The 26,849-nt window shown below is 42.0% G+C and overlaps 1 protein-coding gene across 1 annotated transcript in view; it reads right to left on the minus strand.

The window, feature by feature from the left end:
* Window positions 1-1,577: 1,577 nt before the first annotated feature.
* Window positions 1,578-26,849, minus strand: part of TNFSF10 (TNF superfamily member 10) — a 39,471-nt gene continuing 14,199 nt past the window's right edge. The window contains exons 2-6 of the mRNA XM_033959207.1: window positions 17,810-17,968; window positions 12,736-12,781; window positions 10,574-10,690; window positions 7,027-7,469; window positions 1,578-1,851 (exon numbers count right to left, since the gene is read on the minus strand). Of these exons, the coding sequence (XP_033815098.1) occupies window positions 1,840-1,851; window positions 7,027-7,469; window positions 10,574-10,690; window positions 12,736-12,781; window positions 17,810-17,968 (777 nt within the window). The 3' untranslated portion in view covers window positions 1,578-1,839. The remainder of the gene's footprint in view (window positions 1,852-7,026; window positions 7,470-10,573; window positions 10,691-12,735; window positions 12,782-17,809; window positions 17,969-26,849) is intronic.

Here is a 26,849-nt window from a genome sequence, read left to right on the forward strand (position 1 = left end):
GAGAGAGAGGAACCGTCGGCTCAGTTGTGATGGCGTACAACTATGGAATGCCTTGCCTGGTATCCTGCGGTTTCATACGGGAGAGGATGAATTTTAAGAAAATGCTGAAAACTCAATTATTTGCCAATGCCTTCTTATGCTAAGGTATATTTCAGTTGATAATCGCCTTTTAGAACTTTTCTGACATCAGTGTATGATTTAAAGCTTGTTTGTACGTCTGAATTGATTGAATTTAGGTTCTAACCCTATTATAACAGGGATGATTAACGATGTTGTCTTGAAATGCCTGTTATATGTGATAATTGGAGGGAAACAAGATTTTATGTATGTGATATGGAAACCGCATAGTTGTATGTAGTATATAAATTTTTTAATAAATAAATATCAAGTTAATATGTAATCAAATGTTTTGCTTGACTTGCAAACCAAGTTACTTGCAATCTAAGGTTTTCCTGTATTTATAAATTCTGCAAAAACCTGACATTTCCCATTTGTGTTTATAGCAGGGGTGGGCAACTCCGGTCCTCGAGGGCCGGAATCCAGTTATGTTTTCAGGATTTCCCCAATCATTATGCACAAGATCTATTTGCATTCAATGCATATTCATTGGGGGAATCCTGAAAATCCGACTGGATTCCAGCCCTCGAGGACTGGAATTGCCCACCCCTGGTCTATACCCTGCTCCGCTAACATTTACTTGACCAAGCAAAATATCTTCTTTTGTTCCATCTGCCGTTCTTGTGATACTGCTCTAGTTCTGCTAGCCCTACATATACTCCCATTCTCCACATCCCCCAGGCATGCCCTCTCAGCAGTGGCGTAGCAAGGGTGAGAGGCGCCCAAGTCGGTAGCACCCCTCCTCACCCTCTTCTCTGCCCCTCATCCCCATCTGCTCCTTCCCTGCCCCCTGCATTTGCCCCTTTCCTTGTACCCCCAACCTGCTGCTCGTGCCAGCGTCGGCTCTTCCTCTGACATCACTTCCTGGACACGGGTCCAGGAAATGACATCAGAGGAAGAGCCAACGCTGTCGCGAGCAGTAGGTTCGGGTGGCTGCTCACGTTGTGGACATTAAAGAGGTACATGGGAAAGGGGCACACACTCATGTGGTAGTGGGGGGGCAGAGAGGGTGCCACCCACCCCTTTACCACGCCACTGCCTCTTGGCCAAAAAATAGAATTTTTTAGTACGTGGGTAGCGTGTGCATATCATGACTGTACTGTGGATGTCTCAGTACACCCCTCAGTACACCATTTTAAGCTGCAGAGTGCACGTTCGTGCTTACTTTAACTTGGAAAAAGGATCCCTAACAATGCATTGAGAAATGGCCACTTTCAAGTGTAAATGACATCTTATAGAATCAAGTGAGAAAGTCCAAGCCAATGTATCATGAGGCATCGTTTCACTGCAGGCAGGCGCACGGGCAGATTCCACACCTAACACGAGTAGGTTATTAAATCCCTTAACTGCATGTGTGGAAAGTACACACTAGCATTCACCCAAGCCGTGGAGCTGGTGTAAAGGCCAGAGCTGAGACAAAGCAGCAGAGAAAGATGGAGAATCAATACGCTCCACGGATGTTCACAACAAAGGAAACTTTATTGATGCAAGACTATGACTCGACACAAATCGTGTTGCGGTCCTGTGGGCCTGCTTCAGGAGTCTAAGTCGACGTACACCATGTGAGTCATACAAACGTTGTATGGGGTAATTCCAATATTTATGGTAAGGTGAGCAATCGTTCAAATAATGGACTACCGAGTGGCTGCTGAACCGGAACTAGGGTTCTCCGCCTTCTCTGCTGTTTTCTTAGTTTGCTGGTTTGTGGAGTATTTGTTCTTTTCATTTCTTCTGCTGTAAGGGATAGAGTTTATATCATGTATGCACGTTCTTTCATTCCTACACGAGTCTTTTATAAAGTCGCACAGACGTGTACTTCACATCATAAAATAGGTGCAACATTTTAAAATGACCTTCCCAACGGTTCGATTGACTAAGGTGTACCAACTGCTTAAGTTAAAATATGTTAGGTACAAAATATCCGTGTTAACGGTTGAGGGAGTTCCCAGCAGTCTGAGGAGTGCAGCAGTGCGGTTCACGCCGAGAAATGGTCATCGATTTATATCAATGGCAGGGCTGATCATGGAGAACGTAGCCGGTTGCACCTCTGGAGGCCAACTGCGAATGTCTATGAAAACCTCTGTTGTAAATCTAGTACGTAGAGAATGGCCTGGGAGCAAAGTTTCTACCCATCCCTGCAAACTCAAACTCCACTCTAGCCCCACAATAGTCAAAAATCGAATTTATATAAAAAATGAACAATTATCTTTTATGAAACTAGTGCGGTAGAGTTTGCGGATACAGGGTAGGGATGGATTCCAAAGCTTGTGGGAGCAAGATAGAAAAGGGGATCAGGACAAACTTTGTCCTTCATCGTTCTCTGCTAATACAACTTAGGGCTCCTTTTACGAAGCCGCGTGAGCGGTTTTAGCGCAAGTAGCTTTTTAGCCTGCGCTAAACCGCTCATGCGGCTTTGTAAAAGGAGCCCTTAAGTAAGGAGGTTCCTAAATGCTTGTAGCTTATATTAAAATAAGAGAAGTGAAAAAAAAATAACCTTTTATCATTTTCACATGAGAAAAAATGTCTGTCAGTTGTAAATGAATCGTGAGCAAACTAGGATTTACTTTTGCTAAAGTTACAAGTGGGTGCTGAAAAGTTCTCAGCCCAATCAAGACGAGAATGAGGTGGACATGGTTCAATCAATGATCTGAAACAATGTCAAAAAAGAGAATTTCATGTCAACAAATTGACACATAATGAAATAACATTCTTTTCAGCTAAAGTGGCAGAATAATGCTCAGTATGTTGGGTGGGCTGAGAACTTTTCAGCATCCCCTTGTATGTAATAAAAGTGAACCAAGTATAGGACAATCAAGCCATTGTGACATCATTGATGAGGTTGGCTCTTATTGGTGGAATGAGGCATTATGATGTCACAATCTCAGCTCTGGTTCCCAGAGACTGAAACGCTTCACACTACGAGGGGGTGTTGAAAAGTTCTCAGCCCAACCAAGAAGAGAATAATGTGGATATGGTTCTATCAATGATCTGAAACAATGTCAAAACATAGAATTTTGTTTCTGCAAATTGGCACTTAACAAAATAAGATAAACACTCTTTGGCTAAAGTGGCAAAATAATGCTCAGAATTTAGGAAGATGGTTGGTTGGGCTGAGAACTTTTCAGCACCCCCTCATATTAATAAAACAGTCCTTCAAATATTCTAACTCAGGGGTGGGCAACTCCGGTCCTCGAGGGCAGGAATCCAGTCGGGTTTTTAGGATTTCCCCAATGAATATGCACTGAAAGCAGTGCATGCAAATAGATCTCATGCATATTCATTGGGAATCCTGAAAACCCAACTGGATTTTGGCCCCCCGAGGACCGGAGTTAGTATTAGTATTGGTCCTAGAACTCTAAAAGAATAAACGCCACACACTGATAAAGAAAAGCAATTTCCAGAGTGATATATAAAATGTATTAATCAAATTACACCTCAAAATGATCAACATTTACCAAAAGTATATTTTACAATTACAATCTAAAATGGTTAAATCTTCTAAGCATGTCATTAATAACATAACATAACATAATTAATAATATAACATAATTATAACATATGTTATAATATAACATATGTTATAATATAACATAATTAACATAACATAATATAACTTTATTTTTCTATACTGCCTTAAACAAAAAAATTCTAGGCGGTTTCACAAAAGAGAAAAACAAAACAAAACTGGACAATTGGTGAAATACAAAATACTGTAGTAAAAAATGAATACAACCTATTGTATTAAAAAGACATTAAAATATAAAATTAATGGAATAAAATTAATTATGTTAAAAAAGAAAGCACAGATTAAGAGATAATTTTATCAGATAATATTGTCATGATTTCTTTTCTAAAAGCGCCATAGGACAGCATGGCTCCACTGATATAATTACCCAAGCAGGACTGTTGTTTGCTTGCTTGGAAAGCAAGCATCCTGTCTAAGGAAGCCATGATACAAGAACTCAATGTCCCTACTTAAAATAAATTCTTGAAGATGTAAGGAGCCCTCAAGTATTTAACCATAATCCACTTAGGGGAAAATGAAAAAAAAAATTTGAAATATAAAATCATGCCTTCGTCTTGTTCTAATGGAGTTATCAGATATGAATTATTCCTCCTCGAGGACGGCCAATATGAGCAGCCTCACTCACATATTAGGATGTTATAGCTTCACACCTGAAAAGGTCCACCTGAAGCTCTTCCACCTGAAAAGGCCCATCAAGCCCGTTCCCACGGTGGCCAATCCAGGTCACTTGTACCTGGCCAAAACCCAAGGTGTAGCAATATCCCATGCTACCGATGAAGGGAAAACAGTGGCTTCTCCCGTGTCTTTCTCAATAACCGACTATGGCAGGGGTGTCAAAGTCCCTCCTCGAGGGCCGCAATCCAGTCGGGTTTTCAGGATTTCCCCAATGAATATGCATGAGATCTATTTGCATGCACTGCCTTTCATTGTATGCTAATAGATCTCATGCATATTCATTTGGGAAATCCTGAAAACCCGACTGGATTACGGCCCTTGAGGAGGGACTTTGACACCCCTGGACTATGAACTTGTGACATTCCTCAGGTCTCCACAAGACGACATCAGAGAATGAATCAATGTACATGGCAGGCATCTAGAATATCACATTTTAATACTTCCTTTTCCTAGAATCCCCTCAATCATTTCACTCTAGAAAAGTATCCCTATCATTGTAAAAATCCCTCTGAACATAATGACTTTAAAAAAATAGGCATTACTGTATTTACAATTTCTACTGTTGAGGATGACACGATCACTAGTCCCCCTCCTTGATAAACTCTCCCTTAATACACTAGTTCATTCCCTAGTAATATCTAAACTAGATTATTGTAATTCTTTATTAAAAGGGGCATATTTAAAAGACATAAGGCGTCTTCAACTTATACAAAACACAGCAATAAAGATAATTTCAGGCTCAAAAAAATTTGACCATGTCACACCTTTACTGCAAAAAGCTCACTGGTTGCCAATAACATATAGGATTACATATAAAATAGCTCTTCTAGTCTTCAAGACTATACAGACCAACGCTCCGGCATTTATAGATAGGCTTTTGATTCCACATAGCTCATCGAGAGTTCTTAGATCATCTTCACAGTTTACCCTTAACATTCCTTCCTTGAAAATTATCGGAACACGCCGTGCTTCTATTTTTTCTGTAACAGCTCCAATGACTTGGAATTCTCTTCCTTTATATATAAGACTCGAACAAGATTTGCAGAAATTTAAGAGTAGCTTAAAGTGCCTTCTTTTTAAAGAAGCCTTTAACTGAAAATATAAAGTCCATTCAAGAGGTAATACTTTACGATTTCTGCCATCTCCAAAACAAGATTTCTAATAGCTTTCTTATTCGACCCCACTTCTGCCAGCAATCCTCTTCTTCCTACCCTCCTAATGTACTTCCCTTTTATGTACTTTTTCTTCAAAAATTGTATTTCCTCCCCTCTTTCCTATTGTTTCCCGTGGTTTTAAAAAGCTATTACCCATGTAGGTCCGGTTAATGTATTATGTATAAGTGATTTCTCTAAAATCATATTTTTATCTTTTGTAGAACGCTTTGTAATTTGGAAAAGCGTTCAATCAAATAATATGAATAAACTTGAAACTTGAAACTACAAATATACAAATATTGGATTTCATCCAATTTAAAAAATAAACACTATGTAACATTTTACAGGACTATGATTTAAAAAAAAAAGCGTTGAATGACCATGATTAGAAATCGGCTATAAAAGTTTAGACGTCAAATAACATCACATTATTACATAACATCATATTAGGGCTGGAAATGAATGGGACGTGTCTCTTCAGTATCTATCTACAGTACATTTGATTCTGATGGGAGCATTTTTTCTTCATTACTCCATGTTACTCTTGGAATCCTATCTCTCTTTGGGATTTTGAACACTTCTAAATGGAAAAATATCACCGTTAATATAGCACCAGATTAAAACACATTAGTGCTATCTCCTTTAAAAGTCCTACCTGAGAGCACAGCTTAGCTAAACTTTAATTCTATAGCAATAAGGCCCAGATTCTATAAAAGAAGCCTAAGGTTAGGGGCCTAGATCAACGCACCTAGGCTTAACTTACTCCCACCCACCAGGTTTTTAGCGCAGGTTGGTGAGGTAAGTGCTTCGACGCCCATAAGAATTCTATGAGGGTCAGAGCATTTAGGGACCGATTCTATAAACTGCACTTGGTGCGGTTGTCAATCAAAAAGAAAGCGCTGTTTATAGAATTGCACCTGGCGGCACCTAAGTGGGACGTCGGCGTCACTAGGCGTTCTAGACGTAGGTGCTTTTCACTCGCCTAACTTGGCTGCACCTATGTCCGATGCCTAAGTCAACCATGCCTATCCTCCACTCTTAACCACGCCTACTTTTTAATATAGGTGTCGTTAGGCATCCCTAAGCCTTGGAGGGCACTTCCACTTAGGCGTTGCTATGTGTCATAAGAGTTCTGCGCCAAACTCTTAGGGGTCCTTTTACTAAGGAGTGCTAGTGGCCTCTCAGCGCGCACAAAAATGCTAATGCATGCTAACACGTCCATAGGATATAATGGACACGTTAGCACGCATTAGCATTTAGCGTGCACTAATACGCACTAGGGCGCCTTAGCAAAAAGGTAGTAGGTTGTAGTGGCTTGGTTCTAGATTTAGGGCTCCTTTTACTAAGGTGTGCTAGCGTTTTCAGGCCACGCACAAGATTAGCGCATGCTAGCCGAAAAATTACCGCCTGCTTAAAAGGAGGGGGTAGTGGCTAGGGCGCGGCATTTTGGCGCACGCCTTTGTCAAAGGAGCCCTTAGTCTGCTGCTGTGCAAGCAACAGCCATCCGAAAAGGCCCTAAGCAACACAGCGGCCTGAGTTTCTCATTCAACCCACCAGAAAGGCACCAAAGAAGCTTGCTTCTCTATCCATATCAATCAAGGTTGCGTTGCTGACGGTGATAAAAATTCTGTCGTTGTATTTGAGGTCAAAAACTCCACCTTGATACATGGAATGAAGTCCGTATTCGGCATTTCTGGACCAACAGGTGGTTTTTGCACTCTTCATTAGCAGTATTGGATCTGGATAGCTTGTTATTTTGTAAACATATTGCACGATCTGTTTATTTAGTATGTTGCTGGTCGCAGACGCCGAGTCCCTCGCCACATCCTTCGCAGACTCCCCATATCGGAAATATGTTTGGGAATAAATGTAATAAAACCCGCTCTTTAAAATAATCAGCTCCCCATTGTTAAAGTCCACATTGTGCAGAAGTGACAGGCCTTTCCTGGGTTCCCATGTCTGGATTTTCTGTCCTATTCCTGATCTTATCAAAGTATCTATTTATAAAAACAAAATCAAACAAAGGACGAAGAGAGAGAGAGAGAGAGACAATTATCCTCTTTGCAAAGAATGCACATGATTTACATATAGGGCTAGACTCAACTTAAGTTGGGAGCTAAGGCTCCCAACTTAAGTACCAAAAAAAAAAAAATCTGTACTCAATGGTATTCTATAAACAGTGCTTTGAGTTGGGCACAGTGGCGTAGCCATGAGTGGCTATATCGCTGTGCCCACTTTAGGCTCAGGCCCACCCAAAATTCTCACACCCTTGATATGGCTCAGGGATCTCAAAGTCCTTCCTTGAGGGCCGCAATCCAGTCGGGTTTTCAGGATTTCCCCAATGAATATGCATTGAAAGCAGTGCATGCATATAGATCTCATGCATATTCATTGGGGAAATCCTGAAAACCCGACTGGATTGCGGCCCTCAAGGAGGGACTTTGAGACCCCTGATATAGCTGGTGAGGAGCCGCAAGCCCCATCATGAACTCCTCCCTCTCCCACTCGCTTCAGTCTGCAGCACTGTCCGAGTGATGCACTGCACTGGTCTTTCCCCCCCCCCTAGTGCATACAGGTTTACACATGCACAAAAACTGAGCATGCACTGGGAGGGTGGGGCAGAGACAGCGGCAGTGCAGGAGAGGGAGGAGTTCTTGCCACCCGAGGATGCCCACCACCTCAGATATTTTTAATGCTTTGAGTTGCCCAAGGGGGGGCTGTGGAGACCACGTGCCCATCCAGTTTGCCCAGTGGCCACCCAAAGTTTGAGGTCCAACTATGTCTCTGGTTGGGTTCTGTTTATAGAATAGCACAAAGACGGAAATTCTATAAATGGCACCTACGTTTAGGATTTGGTAGGCGCCCTATCGGTGCCTAAGTTCATTGAGAAACACCATTTGAAATGGCCAAAAAACATTAACGCTAAAACGCCTACTGGCACCTAAATCTGCCTATGTAATTTAAAAAAAATCTAAAACCATTCTTATTTAAGGATGCCTACGATCTGTAACTCCCATACAGAAATAGATAAACAAAGGAAGAGCATAAAGGCCCCCCTCCCCCCCCCCCAATTGTGCTAGCAAGCCCATCCGTATTAAAGGGACGGCGGGAGCAGGCTAGATAAACATCTGTATGAAACGGGGACAGGGGAAGAACTTCATGATCATCTGAGGTCTTTTGTAGCATATGATAGATAATACATTGAGGTCTGTCATGTAGTTAAATCATGTTTTTATTGTTTACGTTATAAGACAGTTAAAACCTATATTAACTAGAGAAAGTTTCATAAAATTAGGTCATACTTTTATCACTAGTAGATTGGATTACTGTAATTCTCTTTGTTTAGAATCTAGTAAGGCCAACTTGCAGTGTTTGCGGCTTGTTCAAAATACAGCTGCCAGGCTTATCAGTGGAGGAAGAAAACTTGATCTTATTACTCCTATACTGCATCAATTGCATCGGCTACCAATTTCCAAACGGATTGATTTAATAAGAACATAAGCATGGCCTCTGCCGGGTCAGACCAGGGGTCCATCGCGCCCGGCAGTCCGCTCCCGCGGCGGCCCTCCAGGTCCATGACCTGAAAATGTTCCCTACCTAACCTAAAATGTCCATACCCTATTCGCTCAATGTCCTGTAAGGTAAACCTCTATCTGTACCCTGTTATCCCCTTCACTTCAATGAAGCCATCCAGTCCCTTTTTGAACCCCAGAATTGTACATGTTGCTTTGCCTTGTTTTTAAGGCTCTAGCCTTGAATCAACCTAAGCGTTAGTCAAAAATTTGCCCAAGTATCCTCTCACAAGATCAAAAACTCTCTTCAGCAAGTACCAGACTTCCATCAACGAGAGAGAGAGTTTTTTCTTATGGAGGTCCAGTACTTTGGAACTTTAGCCAGGAGAGTCTTCAATTTGATCTTTCCAACCTTTTTCTTTTGGGTTTTTTTTTTTTGGGGGGGGGGGGGAGGAAGGGGAATTGCTTAAAAGTTTCAGCAACGTTATGGCCCCCTTATACTAGGCTGCGGAAGAGGTTTCTACCACAGCCTGGAACATTCTATGAGTGTCTGAGCAGCGTCGGAGCATTTAGACATCGCTACCATCGCTTAATATATGAATATTTAGGTTTGCTTGTTATTTGGAAAATAGGATGTTGATATTTACTAATGTAATATGAACATCTTCCTTGAATTGTTTAGAGATTGTTTTGTGTTGTATATTTGACTTCACTAGAGATTATTATGTATTATATGTATGTTTTTGTACAAATCAAATAAAACCAATTCAGTCCAATCCATTAATTTCCTATCAATCTATGGTTCTACATTTTGAATATAATGATCTACATATTTTTATGCATAATAATAGGGGATGTGAGACCAGCGCCCTCTACTAGATCCCGACCACTGCCATATCAGCAAGTAGTCCCAGGTAACATGCACTGCCATTAACAGCAAGACCAAGTACAATCCCAGGATCTCCTGGACTGAATTTATGTGCTCTAAGGCCCCAATCTTCACCGCTGGGTGAAAACGGAGGCCTGTTCATAGGACATCCTTTGAATGCACCCTTGTTCTGGTATCTCTCCTCCCCCCCTCCCCCTTCAAAGCTGCGACCACACAAACAAATTAATCATACTGTTTCCGAACTTATACAGTGAGTGGGTGGCGGGAAAATCTAGATGCCTCCGAGGAACAGGAAGGAAATTTCATGATCTCAGAGGGGTCCTATATAAAAACCCTGCCTTAGGCCCACCTCAAATACTTGAAAGGAAGACTCCCGCCCCATTCAAACAACTTTTCCTTACCCAATTCCAAGTTCCGCTAGTCCCGCTTTACCAGAAACTGCCAGAACTAAAACACTGACCAACTCGAAGCCCCCACTACCCAAGGAGCAAGACCTGCCCTGGCCCACCATATTCAAGGCCGTATCAGGTGTACAGCTCACCCCTCCCCCCCCCACTCCATTAACAATGGGCTCTGGACAAGGCTGTCGCCCTAATTAACGACATTGCTTCAAATTAACTATGCATGAATTCATTTCTTACTACTGTTTATCAGTGTTGCTTTACTTTTTTCAGGCTGAAATGTTCTTAAAGCATCTTACGTTCAGTTTTTGAAGCATCCTTCCTGTTTCCTGTGAGATGAGCTGCTATTCTCTGAGAAGGAAGGTGAAATTTTTGTTTGCCACCAGCTAAATGCAGGAGAATTTGAGAAATTTCCCCTGGGTGAGAAAGAAAAGATAATGTTGGGATTTCTTAGATGAGAACCAGGGGGGGGGAGGGGGAGGGTTATGCAGAAAATGAAACGTTTTGGTATTACAGGGAGCTCTAAGATGAGTAGAATTCATCCAGATCAATAAATGCTGATGGAAAGTTGAACGTGACGGAAATAATTGTCCACTTCCTATCTGAGACATCTAAATCAGTGTTTCTCAACTCAGTCCTGGAGTATCCCCCCCTTGCCAGTCGGGTTTTCAGGATATCCACAATGAATTTGTATGAAAGAAATTTGCATATAATGGAGACAGTGTATGCAAATCCAAGTTTTTGCATGTTCATTGTGGATAGCCAGAAAACCCGACTGGCAAGGGGGTACTCCAGGATCTAAATGTCACAAGAGGAGCAGATATCCTCATACCCCGTGAGACAAGCTGACTTTACCCCACAAAGCCTATGAATTTGTCGTTCCAGTTTCTGTAATTAAAAGACTACAATTTGATTTGCTGGGTAGTCACAGTGGTGGGCCGTCAAGGCCTTCAGTGAATCCTTAGCCCTGCCATTGACTCTTGTTCTTTTTGCTTGTTTTATAAAGGTTTCAGTGTTTCTCTGCAGCAGAGAAGGAATGGGGCAAAGGGGGGTACAGTAGGAGAGTTTAGAGGGGAAGAGAGGAAGAAGGATGGGTTAGGACTGGGACAGGATGGAAAGAAAGAAAGAAGAGAGATGGGGTAAAAAGGGAGGGGTGGAGGGCAAAGTGAGGGAAGCTTAGGGCACAAGGAGGGAAGAGTAAAGGAATAAAGGCAGAGAGGAGAGTGGGGGGTGGAGTTAGGATAGGAAGAAGGAGGGCATAGCAACAGGAGGGAAGAGAAAATGGAGTGAGAGGATGATGGGAAGAGAGGAGGTAAGTTAATAGCAGGATAAGGGGCAAGGGAGTGTGGGTGAAGGGATGGGAGAGAAGCGTAAGGAAAAGTGCAAGGGATAAAAGAGATATGGAGTGGAACATACAAACATAAACATAAGAGTTGCCATACTGGGACAGACTGGAGGTCCATCAAGCCCAGCATCCTATCTCTAGCAGAGGCCTTCCAGGTCACAAGTACCTGTTTTTTAAACCTTGCTAAGCTAACTGCTTTTACCACATTCTCTGGTCATGAATTCTAGAGTTTAATTACACATTCAGTAAAGAAATATTTTCTTGTTTTGGGTGCAGTTTACATCAGAAAACAGTTTTGGGAAGTGATGCGGGCGATATTTTGTTGGGGTCACTGAACTGCAAGTTCTCTGCTGGGAGTCACCAAGCCAAATGGGAAGTATGGGTTAATAAGCCCCTGCTCTTGTTTTTGTGAGGATTGGAAATACTGTGTAAGGTCTGCTGAGCCCTTCCTGTTATTTGGCGCATTTTCTGAAACCCCTGTTGTAATTTCCACTGCATGCCACTGTGGGTAGACCAGGATTGCATGAGTTGGTTCCTTATAACACAGAGAGCTGACTGATCACTTTGTGGCAAACATAGTACATTACAGGCTTTACGACACTCAGCAGACCTGTTTCACAACCAGTCTGTAAGAAGCTTGTCAGTGCTCTGAACCATGGGACTAAGAAATTACTTGCTATATTATCTGAACCGCCATAATAAAAATATATTTTTACAAAAAAAGAGGTCAAGAACATGGGTGGTTTAGTGTCTACTGGGGGACGATTTCAGCAAAGCTCTGCAAAAAATTCTCATATAAAAGGGATAGTAGACAGGATGGCAGGAAATACTATCGATTGACATTCATTTGCCACATAAAAGAGAGCAATGGAGACCTGGAAGCTCTCTGCAGAATGTTTTGTAAAATATAGGGTTTGTGGCCGAGCAGACAATTTACGATGTCCCATTCTCCTTCAGATTCCATATGATTCACTACAGAATTATGACACAAAGTTATTATTGAGAACAGTTCTAAGAGTGTCGGAAACACAATGGTGACATTCCCATCTCTACACGACACATCATGATGACTGCCTGCCGTTTTAATTCATAGATATAAAGAAATAAGATCAATACCTTTCACGGCAGAAGATATGTCGGCTTGATAGCTTTTCCTTAGCATCTGAAAGTACATCAACAATCGTAAACACATCAAAGGGTTTTAGACAACACAGAAATCATAACACAGCCTTTTTAAGGGTTGCAGATTCAGTGGCAGAGCAAAGATCATTTAAGCTTTGGCATGTGGTCAACTCCAGCAATGCGATGACGGGGAACGAGGATCTGTTGATACATTGTGTGAAAACTCATTCTGTTTGACTCCATGTGGTTCCCGTACTGTAATGGGAACCTCGTGAACTCGCTGCATTGTACAGCCATGAACTGATCCCTTTTGCACTTGGGCCCCAACAAAATTACTGTACTACTGAGTACATTTAAACAGTAAACACCCTCCCCCCCTTCCTTTACAAAGTCATGGCGCTAACAGCCCGGACGCTCATAGGAATTCTATGAGTGTTAGAGCTGTTACTGCGGCGGTCAGTGCTAAAAACACTAGCGCAGCTTTGTAAAGGAGGGGGATATTAAATGATGGCAGATAAAGACCTGAACGGTCCATCCAGTCTGCCCATTAGTTCTACCCATTAAAAACACATGATGAAATTAACTTGTCTCTTCTTTGCTATTTCTGGGTCATAGACTGTAAAGTCCACCTGGTATTGTCCTAGGTTCCAAATGCTGAAGTTGCCATCTAATCAAGCCATTGTGACATCACTGCTGAGATTGACTCTTAGGCATTGGTGGAATGAGGCATTATGACATCACAATCTAAGCTCTGGAATGTTGCTACTCTTTGGGTTTCTGCCAGATAACATAGTAAATGAAGGCAGAATCGTCCTTCCAGTCTGCCCATTAGTTCTACCCATTAAAAATACATGATTAAATTAACTTGTCTCTTCTTTGATATTTCTGGGTCGTAGACTGTAAAGTCCACCTGGTATTGTCCTAGGTTCCAACTGCTGAAGGGTTATTTATTCATTTAATTTTTCATACTGGTTCACAAAGTCTTCCCAGTAAAATGCTGCATGTGTAATTTACACTCCATATAATGTGGCTCAATAAAATGCAAGATTATAAAACCCCATTTTTATGGCAGTATAACATATTATACTGTTGATCCTATATAACATGGATTCACCATAACTGTGTTATATGAGGTCTAAAGTGTAACAGAATGCAGTTGACAATGTTCGAAGGCTGATGAGCCATTATAATAGAATATGGCCTTTACAGCCCTCATGGAGATCTCCCAAATGGTAATCAACAATTAATTAAAGAAGGTGATAAATGTTCCTCAGTTTTTCAGAAGTAAGTTGAAATCTTTGAGGTCCATGACGATCTCTTCCCTGGGCAACTTTGAGTGGTTCCATCTTGAACCTTTCATTAAGAACATAAGAACATAAGCATTGCCAGGGGTCCATCGTGCCCAGCAGTCCGCTCCCATGGCGGCCCCCCAGGTCCATGACCTGTAAGTGATCCTTTACCTAAATCGTGTATTCCCTATTCATTTAGTGTCCTGTATAGTTACCCTATATCTGTATCCTTCAATCCCCTTCACCTTCAGGAAGTCATCCAATCCCTTTTTGAAACCCAATATTGTACTCTGTCCTATCACCTCTCCTGGAAGCGCATTCCAGGTGTCCACCACCCTCTGAGTGAAGAAGAACTTCCTAGCATTCGTCTTGAATCTGTCTCCTTTCTGTTTTTCTGAATGCCCTCTTGTTTTTGATGTCCCCGCTAGTCTGAAGAATCTGTCCCTCTCCACCTTCTCTATGCCTTTCATGATTTTATAAGTCTCTATCATGTCCCCTCTAAGTCTCCGCTTTTCCAGGGTAAAGAGCCCCAGCTTCTCCAGCCTCTCAGCATACGAAAGGTTTTCCATGCCCCTTATCATCCTAGTCACTCTTCTCTGGACCCTCTCGAGTATCGCCATATCCTTCATAAGGTACGGCGACCAGTATTGGAAGCAGTACTCCAGCTGCGGGCGCACCATGGCCCGATACAGTGGTAGAGTAACTTCCTTCGTTCTGGTAGTGATACCCTTTTTGATAATGCCCAACATTATGTTCGCCTTCTTTGAGGCCACTGCACATTGCGCCGCCGGCTTCATTGTTTTGTCCACCAATACCCCCAAGTCACAAATGCACCTGTGCCTCCCAATCACTTTGCTTGTTTTCCTTCTAGCAATGTAACCAGATTGGTAGGAGGGTATGGTATGGTCTTCCTACAAAGAGAAGCTGGAACACTCCAATACAAATGCCTGAAAAATTGACAGGGCTTTAGTTGGCCAACAGCAGCAGATACTGAATTTTGTAAAGCGTTCAAAGAGGTTAGTTTGGGAGATTTGGACATATTTGGGGCTGATATAAATTTCAATTTAAATGTATTTCTCATAGGTGGCAATTTCAAATGGTTCTTTGTGGAGTTCTCTGGGACCCAGACCCAAATCTGGCCACCCAATTTTGGGCGACCTATACAGAGAACATATTCTAAAAATTTCCACATACTACAGTAATAGTGGGTGGGGTTGGAGTAGAGGGATCAGCCTGGGCACGTTTGAGAATGCCCAGCAGAAACATCTTTACTTCCTGAACCTACTGTAAACATGCCCAAAGAAAATGACCTTTTCAGTGCCACAAAACGATGCATGTTGTCGACTTTTCAGTTGCTCTGGGAAGGACAGTGTTCAATGCCAATTCTGTCTGAAAACTGCGCCCTTTCTCTGTATATGTTTATTTGCAACTTTTCGGGAAGGGGTAAAACGCAGACCTCACGGACCTGGCGGATCTAAACCCGCACGGCCTTAAAAATCTGAGGTCCGTGTCCGTGCCACTTGTAGTTTCTGTCTCTGACAGACCTCGATGAGATTTTAGCGCTGACGGATCCGTCTCAGCATAGGGAAGGAAAAGTATTAGGATCCGTCAGCGCTAAAATCTCATCGAGGTCTGTCAGAGACAGAAACTACAAGTGACAGATTTTTAAGGCCCGTGCAGGTTTAGATCCGCGAGGTCTGTCAGGTCCGCGTTTTACCCCTTCCCCAACTTTTCCTCTCACTGAATCCTATGAAACTGAGCGGAAAAGGTGTGTGATCGCATACGTGACACTGCCATGCGGTTGAATTATGCGAAAGCATTTCTTGCTCTCTTGCCATTGGTTCGCACTGAAGTCATGATCTGTGAATGCTCAACTCATTTTCTCCACATTTTATTCGTATGGGATTGACCACCAGAGCGTATGCGTAGGGGTTATCAGATGTCCGGATATACCCGGACGTTTCCTCTCTTTAGAGGACTGTCCAGGCATCCGGATGGGTTTACAAAACCCGGCAGTTTGTCTGGGTTTTGAAAACTATTGAGCTCGGGGCTGCGTCTGGAGGGCATGCGCGGATGCCACGCCACCTTGTAGCATCCGCGCACGTGCAGATGCCCTCCAGACGCGGCTCCGAAGAGATGAGGTTTGTGTGGGGCTGGTGTTGGGGGGGATGTGGAATGAAGAGGGGCTGTGGCAAAACAGTCCCCCCCAAAAAATAAAAAAGATAATGGGGTTTCTACTAATTGTCATAAGGTTGATAGTGCTGAAGAAACATTATGTACTCCTTTACTGTCAAATAGCTTGTGTTTCCAGAGAAAGGAAAATGGTAAAACCAGAGGACATAATTTGAGGTTGAGGGGTGGTAGATTCAGGGGCAATGTTAGGAAATTCTACTTTACGGAGAGGGTGGTGGATCCTGGATTGCGCTCCCGAGAGAGGTGGTGGAGAGTAAAACTGTGACTGAGTTCAAAGAAGCGTGGGATGAACACAGAAGATTTAGAATTGGAAAATAATATTAAATATTGAACTAAGGCCAGTACTGGGCAGACTTGCACGGTCTGTGTCTGTATATGGCCGTTTGGTGGAGGATGGGCAGGGGAGGGCTTCAATGGCTGGGAGGGTGTAGATGGGCTAGAGTAAGTCTTAAGAGAGATTTCGGCAGTTGGAACCCAAGCACAGTACCGGGTAAAGCTTTGGATTCTTGCCCAGAAATAGCTAAGAAGAAAAAAAAAAAAATTTAAATTGAATCAGGTTGGGCAGACTGGATGGACCATTCGGGTCTTTATCTGCCGTCATCTACTATGTTTTCATCCTCTCAGACTCTAAATCCAATTTTTACTCTTCAAATACCTTCAAATGACCTTCAAATACCTTCAAATAGACAGGCAGAATGACAGACACTTTAGACCTACTTTATTAGAACATAAGAACATAAGAACATAAGAACTGCCATCTCCGGATCAGACCTTTGGTCCATCAAGTCCGGCGATCCGCACACGCGGAGGCCCTGCCAGGTGTACACCTGGCATAATTTATAGTCCACCATATCTTTATATGCCTCTCTTAAGGAGAAATGCATCTAGTTTGCTCTTGAAGCCTAGGATGGTAGATTCCGCAATAATCTCCCCTGGGAGGGCATTCCAGGTGTCAACCACTCTCTGAGTGAAGCAGAACTTCCTGACATTAGTCCTGAACCTGTCCCCCCTTAGCTTCATTACATGTCCTCTAGTCCGTGTCAAATTGGACAATGTAAATAATCTTCTCTGCTCTATTTTGTCGATTCCTTTCAGTATTTTGAAGGTCTCGATCATATCCCCACGCAGTCTCCTTTTCTCAAGGGAGAACAATCCTAATGTTATAAGTCTATCCTCGTATTCCAGTTTCTCCATACCCTTCACCAGTTTTGTTGCTCGTCTCTGCACCCTCTCCAGCAGTTTTATATCCTTCTTTAGGTAGGGAGACCAATGTTGGACGCAGTATTCCAAGTGTGGTCTGACCATTGCCCTATAAAGCGGCATTATAACTTTCTCCGATCTTTATTTAGGTTAATAACCCCCATGAAAAAAAAACCCAGCTGAAGCAAATAGCTGGGGCATTCTAATTAGAGGTGGAACCAGAAAGACAAAAAATGTATTTTTGTGTTACTGCAGAAAATAACTAATCCAGTGAAACTGAGTTATATTTATGTTTTCTTCCAGAGAAACACAAAAAGACAGATATATCATCATAGAGATACCAAAGAAATAAAAAAAATAAAACATTAATTACAATTGGGAGGTACCTTTTCAATTAACTTTTGGAGCTGTCGTTGCATTTGCCAACAGGGGTCGCTCTCATCCATTGCATCTTGCAAGTCCCTCGACTCCACTGTTTTTAAGAATGTTCCCAGATCTTTGCCAATGAGACAGGCGATGTTGCTTTTGGAATACGAATCTCGGAGCTGTGTTGGAAAATCAATACAGTGCTTTGCTTATTTCCCTGGCTATAGAAAGGGTCCTCAGTGACACATAATGCAATTTGAATAAGCTTGCTATCAGTGGGGAATGACAATGCCTCTGGCCGCCCTCATTCCTGAAAGGCAACCTGCTCCTAGCAATGCAGAATAATGCAAACTTTCTGCAATTACTGTATATACAGAAAGAGACCCTCCAGAATCAGATTATAATGAGAGAAATATTGCAGCGTTAAAAGAAGTGCACTCCTATAAATAAATAAATAAAAAAAAAAGAAGTGCACTCCTACTGTCTTTTATTTTTAAGTTTGCTTACGTTCAGAATAGAGCAGAGATAGTGCTTCTGAGATCTCTATTTATCCTATAACAGAACCCCAAAATAACAGCAAGAAAAGCTTGGGCTTGTGTGTTTATTGATATCAAATATGTTTGCATTCATTAAACCAATCTCAGGAATGCTCCTATTGGAAAGACACCACTCAGTTTGCATTCATTCCACAACATATTGGGGTCCTTTTATTAAGGTGCGTTAACCGATTTAGCGCGTGCTAACTGCTAAGGCATCTATTATATTCTATGGGGACCTTAGTATTTAGTGCACAATAAATCAGTTAGTGCACCTTAATAAAAAGGACCCCATAATTCCATGATACATGGCTTAACTTGTAATAAAGGAAAACAGGGGAAGGGGTAAAACGCGGACCTGACAGGCCTCGCGGATCTAAACCCGCACGTCCTTAAAAATCGGAGGTCCGTGCCGCTTGTAGTTAAGTTTCTGGCTCTGACAGACCTCGGTGACAATTTAGCGCCGACGGATCCGTCTCAGCTTAGGGAGGGAAAAGTATTAGGATCCGTCAGCGCTACGATGTCACCGAGGTCTGTCAGAGCCGATTTACTGGGGCGGCAGGAAACCAGTTTAAAGGATTCATTTTGGAGCCGCTCCAGCACTAGCACTAGTCTCTGGCTCCGACAGACCTCGGTGACATTTTAGCGCCGACGGATCCTAATACTTTTCCCTCCCTAAGCTGAGACGGATCCGTCAGCGCTAAATTGTCACCGAGGTCTGTCAGAGCCAGAAACTTAACTACAAGCGGCACGGACCTCCGATTTTTAAGGACGTGCGGGTTTAGATCCGCGAGGTCCTTCAGGTCCGTGAGGTCCGCGTTTTACACCTTCCCGAAAACAGGTATATGCTTGTTTATTATTTATTTATTCACATCCTCTCTGTCAAAATAAAACACTGGAAATATTAATCAAACATACAATACAATACAGTATCTTATATCCTGCAATTCTCTACAAGGTACTCAACCTGTAGAGTCCCATCTGTGTCCCACTGCCATGATGTGCAGAGCAGCATGGGCTGTTAAATATTTCTTAGAATGAGAACAATAATCCTATAATTTCCCCTTCATGCTCTACAGCAGCTATTTAGAGGTGGCTTCCAGACTTATGTCTATTTAGAGGTATTGAAAATGCCAATAATCACCTTCGAACCATTTTCACTGTACACAGATAGAAAGAACTAAGACATTTTTCTTAACATATAACAACTTATGATTCTTGAGAGTCAAAAAAAAAGAAATGAGAGTCCAGTTTATTGACAGTTTCTCTCATAGGCACAGTATGAGAGAAGAACCCTGTCTAAGTCAGACCTTGCAAATGTTTATGCTATTTATTTATTCATTCAATTTTCCCAGGGGGGCTCAGAATGGTTTACAATTCAGGGGTCTCAAAGTCCCTCCTTGAGGGCCGCAAACCATTTGGGTTTTCAGGATTTCCCTAATGAATATGCATGAAATCTATGTGCATGCACTGCTTTCAGTGCATATTCATTTGGGAAATCCTGAAAACCCGACTGGATTGCGGCCCTCAAGGAGGGACTTTGAGATCCCTCACTTTACATTAATTCATTCAGGTCCTCAAGCATTTTTCCCTGTCTGTCCCAGTGGGTTCACAATCTATCTCATGTACCTGGGGCCAACGGGGGAATTAAGTGACCCGCCCAGGGTCAGAAGGAGCAGCGTGGGTTTGAACCCACAACCTCAGGGTGCTGAGGCTGTCGCTTTGACCACTGCGCCACACTCTCCCCTCCCCTGTTTATGTTATAAAACTGCTCTATGGGTAGAGAGAAAGCTTTTAATATATAATATTATGGAACTGCATGGCAGAAAATATGACCATGCTTTGTTTGATATAAGAAGAGTGATGGGAGCTGAATACTCATCAGAGGAGTTCAATCAGAGGGTAATATTTGTAGACAACACTGACAGATACTGCTGCAGGAGTACCAGCATCCCAGACTCCCTTTATGAGTTATCACACATAGCATGTCATAGAAAAGCTGAAGGTGGTGAAGTGCTTTTGAAATGACTTCTTTGTGGTTATTAGAGACGAGGGCAGAGTACTGTAATGACAAATGCATAATGAGGTTAACCAAGGACACAGGAGTAGGAGTGTTGCAAAGTATGATTTCTACACCTAGTAAACACGGGCATCACCTGACTATCGCCCTCTGCTGGTCATTTATAGCAACTTGTCTACCGAAAGAGCAAATTAATTTTTTTTTAATTTAATAATTTATATTCCACATATCCTACAATTCTATGCGGATTACAAATTATTCAGGTACTCTAGCATTTTTCCTTATCTGTCCCAGTGGGCTCACAATCTATCTATTGTACCTGGGGCAATGGGGGGATTAAGTGACTTGCCCAGAGTCCCAAGGACCAGTGCAGGATTCGAGCCCACAATCTCAGGGTGTTGAGGCTGTAGCTCTATCCACTGCACCACCCCACCCCACAAATTCTTAGCTTTGCAGGAATGAAGCTGAGAATCAGAACCGAGGAAAGAAATGGGAAATGTTATGGAACAAGAAAATGTGTCACCCAGTAGGCTTTTCCCACAGAAGGCGAGAAAAGTCTTAAAGGGTCTTTTACTAAAGTCTATTACGCAGTTAATGCATGAATTATCGTGGAAGTAGTTAGTATGCTAATTCATATCTTAAGGCCATGGTTCTATAAAAGACACCTACAATTAAGCGCCTAGTTTGGCACACCTAGTTGATCTAGGCCAGGGATGGGCAACTCCGGTCCTCAAGGGCCATAATCCAGTCGGGTTTTCAGGATTTCCCCAATGAATATGCATTGAAAGCAGTGCATGCACATAGATCTCATGTATATTCATTGGGGAAATCCTGAAAACCCGACTGGAATACGGCTCTCGAGGACCGGAGTTCTCTACCCCTGACTTAGATCAAGGAACTCTTTGTGCCATATTTATAAAATGGAAAGATTTATTGCAGTACAAAGAGGATATTTCAAGAAATTTCAGGATGTTTGGAAACCATTAGCAGAATTTTGTAAAGATTAGTTGAAAATGTTTCCCTTTAATGTATCAATTAATTTGGGTAAGGTGAGGGATATTTTATTAATATGTTTTTTTATAAGATTATGGAATATATGGTAGGGAGGGGTGGGAAGGGGGAGGGATAAAAATTTATGTACTGTACAAATGATAGAATGTAAAATGATATATTTATTGTCAATGTGATTGAATATATATATTCATTTAATGTAATTTTGAAAATGAATAAAGAATTTACAAAATAAAAAAAAAAAGAAAGCAGTGCATGCAAATAGATCTCGTGCATATTCAATGAGGCAATCCTGAAAACCCGACTGGATTCTGGCCCTCAGGGACCGGAGTTGCCCATGCTTCATCTAGACCTAACTTATCCCCCCTCCCCTTTTACTAAACTGCGATAGCAGTTATTAGCACAGGGAGCCGCGCTAAATACTCCGTGCTGCTCCCAACGCTCACAGGAACTCTACGCACTGTGAGCTGTGCAGAGCATTCAACGTGGCTCCCTGCGCTAATAACCATTATCGTGGTTTAGTAAAAATGGGGGAGTGGCTAATTTTTTTAATTGACAAAATCAGTGCCGATAATTGCAAGCATCATTAAAAAAAAACAATTAAAAGCCAATTTAAAAAAATTATCCCCTCCCTCCCCTTTTATGAAGCCACATTAGGCTTTTTTATTGTTGTCCGTGGCAGTATTAGCGCCGACGCTCATAGGAATTCCATGAGCATCAGAGCTAATTCCGCCATGGCCAGGAATAAAAAAAGCCTAATGCGGCTTTGTAATGGTGGGGGAGAAGGGGGGGCGTTAATTTGCTGATAGCCACTGAGCTTGGTAAGTGCCTACCAACTTGAGGTAGGTACCTATACCGAGGCACCAACCAGTGCATATACAGCAAGTAGATGTGGTTAGAGATAGGTGGCTAGGCATGGACAGTTGGCCTAAATGACAGTTTACTTAAGGACTTAATACCTACCGAACCTAAGACTGCTTAGGTACTACTAGGTAGAGAATGACACGGGGACAAATTTTTCCCTGTCCCCACTCCATCTCGGCGAGTTCTTTTCCTGTCCCTGCCTCATTTCTGCAAGTTATGCCCTCATCTGCACAAGCCTCACTTTAAAATCCTAAGTAGCAACATTCTAGAGCTCAGATTGTGATGTCACAATGCCTCATTCCACCAATGCCTAAGCTCCGTCCTCATCTGCACAAGCCTCAAACACTTTAAAATCCTAAGTAGCAACATTCTAGAGCTCAGATTGTGATGTCACAATGCCTCATTCCACCAATGCCTAAGCTCCGTCCTCATCTGCACAAGCCTCAAACACTTTAAAATCCTAAGTAGCAACATTCTAGAGCTCAGATTGTGATGTCACAATGCCTCATTCCACCAATGCCTAAGCTCCGTCCTCATCTGCACAAGCCTCAAACACTTTAAAATCCTAAGTAGCAACATTCTAGAGCTCAGATTGTGATGTCACAATGCCTCATTCCACCAATGCCTAAGCTCCATCCTCATCTGCACAAGCCTCAAACACTTTAAAATCCTAAGTAGCAACATTCTAGAGCTCAGATTGTGATGTCACAATGCCTCATTCCACCAATGCCTAAGCTCCATCCTCATCTGCACAAGCCTCAAACACTTTAAAATCCTAAGTAGCAACATTCTAGAGCTCAGATTGTGATGTCATAATGCCTCATTCCACCAATGCCTAAGCTCCGTCCTCATCTGCACAAGCCTCAAACACTTTAAAATCCTAAGTAGCAACATTCTAGAGCTCAGATTGTGATGTCATAATGCCTCATTCCACCAATGCCTGAGCTCCGTCCTCATCTGCAGAAGCCTCAAACCCTTTAAAATCATAAATAGCAGCATTCTAGAGCTCAGATTGTGATGCCATAATGCCTCATTCCACCAATGCCTAAGCTCTATCCTCAAATGCACAAGCCTCAGACACTTTAAAATCATAAGGGTTCGAGGCTTGTGCATTTAAGGCAGAGCTTACAGGAACGGGACAGGGACAGTGACAAAACTCACAGGGACGGGATGGGGAGATTGAATTCTTGCGGGGACGGAGACAAATTTGTCCTCATGTCATTCTCTACTACTAAGCATGGTTCTCTACATGGTGCCTTGCATTTGACAACTGTGCCGAACAGTGCCAAGGTGTGCCAACAGTGCATTTAAAGAATCAGGGCTTAAGTGCCTTGTGTGTTGGGGTGGGAGCCAGCTGGGGCATGAGCAGAGATTGGGGGTGGATAGCATACGGCAGTTAGCGCAGGGTACTTACTGTGTGCCATCACTCGTACAGTTAGCGCGTCCACACTAATTGCAACCAGAGTTAATGCATGCTAATATGCATTTCTGCGTGGGAAGTGCCGAAGACATGCTTGGCACGCTCCTTTACCGTGCTGCCTCTGCCCTAATAGTGCATTAAGGTTTCATGTTAAGGCATGGAAACTTTAAAACAACACACTTTCTATTCCTTTCTCTCCTCTCTTCTACCTTCCAAAGTATTTAGATCAATGCTGTCTTGTTAAAATGTTTATTTTATTTTTATTTTTCCTCGAACTCTACTTTTCACTTCTCTATTACCCTCCAGGTACTTTAGTTAGATTGTGAGCCTTCGGGACAGTAAGGGAATTTTTCAAGTACCTTTCTTATTTCTAATCTTAATGTATATTTTCTGTAAACCGCTTAGAACCTAACGGATGTAGCGGTATATAAGAAATAAATTACATTACATTACATGGACCATTTGGCCTTCATCTGCCATCATGTTTCTAGGTTTCTATAACCATAAAGCTCTATGACATCACAATGCAGGCAAAGAGCCTTAGCCAATGGGAAGAAGATATGCAAATGTTAAGAGCCTTAGCCAATAGGGAGAGGAGGAGATAGTGGATGCTGCAGAATTCTACTGTTCAACGGCTCCCCCTTCTGCTTCTATTCCTTTCTCTCCTCTCTTCTACCTTCCAAAGTATTTAGATCAATGCTGTCTTGTTAAAATGTTTATTTTATTTTTATTTTTCCTCGAACTCTACTTTTCACTTCTCTATTACCCTCCAGGTACTTTAGTTAGATTGTGAGCCTTCGGGACAGTAAGGGAATTTTTCAAGTACCTTTCTTATTTCTAATCTTAATGTATATTTTCTGTAAACCGCTTAGAACCTAACGGATGTAGCGGTATATAAGAAATAAATTACATTACATTACATGGACCATTTGGCCTTCATCTGCCATCATGTTTCTAGGTTTCTATAACCATAAAGCTCTATGACATCACAATGCAGGCAAAGAGCCTTAGCCAATGGGAAGAAGATATGCAAATGTTAAGAGCCTTAGCCAATAGGGAGAGGAGGAGATAGTGGATGCTGCAGAATTCTACTGTTCAACGGCTCCCCCTTCTGCTTCTATTCCTTTCTCTCCTCTCTTCTACCTTCCAAAGTATTTAGATCAATGCTGTCTTGTTAAAATGTTTATTTTATTTTTATTTTTCCTCGAACTCTACTTTTCACTTCTCTATTACCCTCCAGGTACTTTAGTTAGATTGTGAGCCTTCGGGACAGTAAGGGAATTTTTCAAGTACCTTTCTTATTTCTAATCTTAATGTATATTTTCTGTAAACCGCTTAGAACCTAACGGATGTAGCGGTATATAAGAAATAAATTACATTACATTACATGGACCATTTGGCCTTCATCTGCCATCATGTTTCTAGGTTTCTATAACCATAAAGCTCTATGACATCACAATGCAGGCAAAGAGCCTTAGCCAATGGGAAGAAGATATGCAAATGTTAAGAGCCTTAGCCAATAGGGAGAGGAGGAGATAGTGGATGCTGCAGAATTCTACTGTTCAACGGCTCCCCCTTCTGCTTCTATTCCTTTCTCTCCTCTCTTCTACCTTCCAAAGTATTTAGATCAATGCTGTCTTGTTAAAATGTTTATTTTATTTTTATTTTTCCTCGAACTCTACTTTTCACTTCTCTATTACCCTCCAGGTACTTTAGTTAGATTGTGAGCCTTCGGGACAGTAAGGGAATTTTTCAAGTACCTTTCTTATTTCTAATCTTAATGTATATTTTCTGTAAACCGCTTAGAACCTAACGGATGTAGCGGTATATAAGAAATAAATTACATTACATTACATTACTTTAGTAATTAGGATCTCTGTGTATGCATCAGCATTTCACTTTTTACTGGTCTACCATCTACTGGTTTATATAATAGCCCTAAAAAGCTTGTCTTTATATGCCAAGCAGAGTATGCAAAGTTAAGCTGAACTGTTGAAAAGGGTGTATTAATTCTAAGCGCAGTAGGTGCTACAGCTACTGATGATCCAGGAATAAAATTTAGAAACGCAGCAGCGGTCTACCAGACTGCCCCTTTGTGCTGTCATAGTTACTCCGCCTGTGCTGTTTTCCCCTCTCTCTAGCATAAAGGGCCCTCTGGGAGCAATTTTCAAAGAGCCTATATAGTTTCAAAGTGACGCAAGCATTTGGATTTTCAAAGGGCTACTTTCCCTTGAAGATGTGCGAAAAGTGAGTGTGTTAAAACTGTTTTGTGCACTGTGCACCTGCTCTTTCATGCAAGCAGCCAAAAATGGGAAAATAACATGTAGATTTGTAGACATTGTAGAAAATAACATCCCTCCTCCTCTGCTAAGAGGGCACGCACTGTGTAAGTCCACCTCAAGAGGGCAGTGTAACACAGGGCAATCTAGGCACATGAATCGACTTTGATACCGCTCTATTGCACTATAAATTTGCCTCTTTGCATTTGGCCCCCCCCTGCCAGTCTGGATTCAGCCAACATTTACCCTCTTATAACCTCTGCTGGATTCTGCACCAGACGTCTTCCAGTGAAAAGCATTTTTCACACTCCTTGCAAACTTTCCTCCTTTCTACTTTCTGAACCTTTTCATTCTAGTGAAAAAATGTTGGCTTCAGTAAGGTACCAGGAAGTAGCTAAATATTTGAATGTTTTTAATCTAGTTCCGTTTTATCTTCCTTCTGGGATCGGTAGTATAGAATGTTGCCATTATTTCGATTTTGGCCAAGTTCTTAAGATGGATTGGCTACTTGGAAACAGGATACTGGGCTAGATGGACCATAGGTCTGACCCAGTATGTCTATTCTTATGTACTAGAGAGGATATTTTTTATTTATTCATTATGTTTGATCACAAACCTTACCTAAAAGTTGAAGGTGAGTCTTTAGCTGAGAGATTACACAAAGCACAGAAATACAGGAAGAACGCTCAACATGACTGAAAATGTCTCCACGGTTTTAAAGAAGACAGTAATTAGGCAGATAGAAAAAACTATCCCAACTGTCCCAAAGCCCATGAAAATTTAAAGGGCTTTGGGGTAGAGAATGACACAGGAACAAATTTTTCTCCGTCCCCGCAGGAACTCATTTTCCCATCCCGTCCTGGCAAGTTCTTTTCCTGTCCTTGCCCCATTCCTGCAAACTTTGTCCTCATCTGCCCAAGCCTCGAACAC

This window comes from Geotrypetes seraphini, chromosome 9 (genome assembly GCF_902459505.1).
Source record: "Geotrypetes seraphini chromosome 9, aGeoSer1.1, whole genome shotgun sequence".
In the NCBI taxonomy this organism is placed as follows: domain Eukaryota; kingdom Metazoa; phylum Chordata; class Amphibia; order Gymnophiona; family Dermophiidae; genus Geotrypetes; species Geotrypetes seraphini.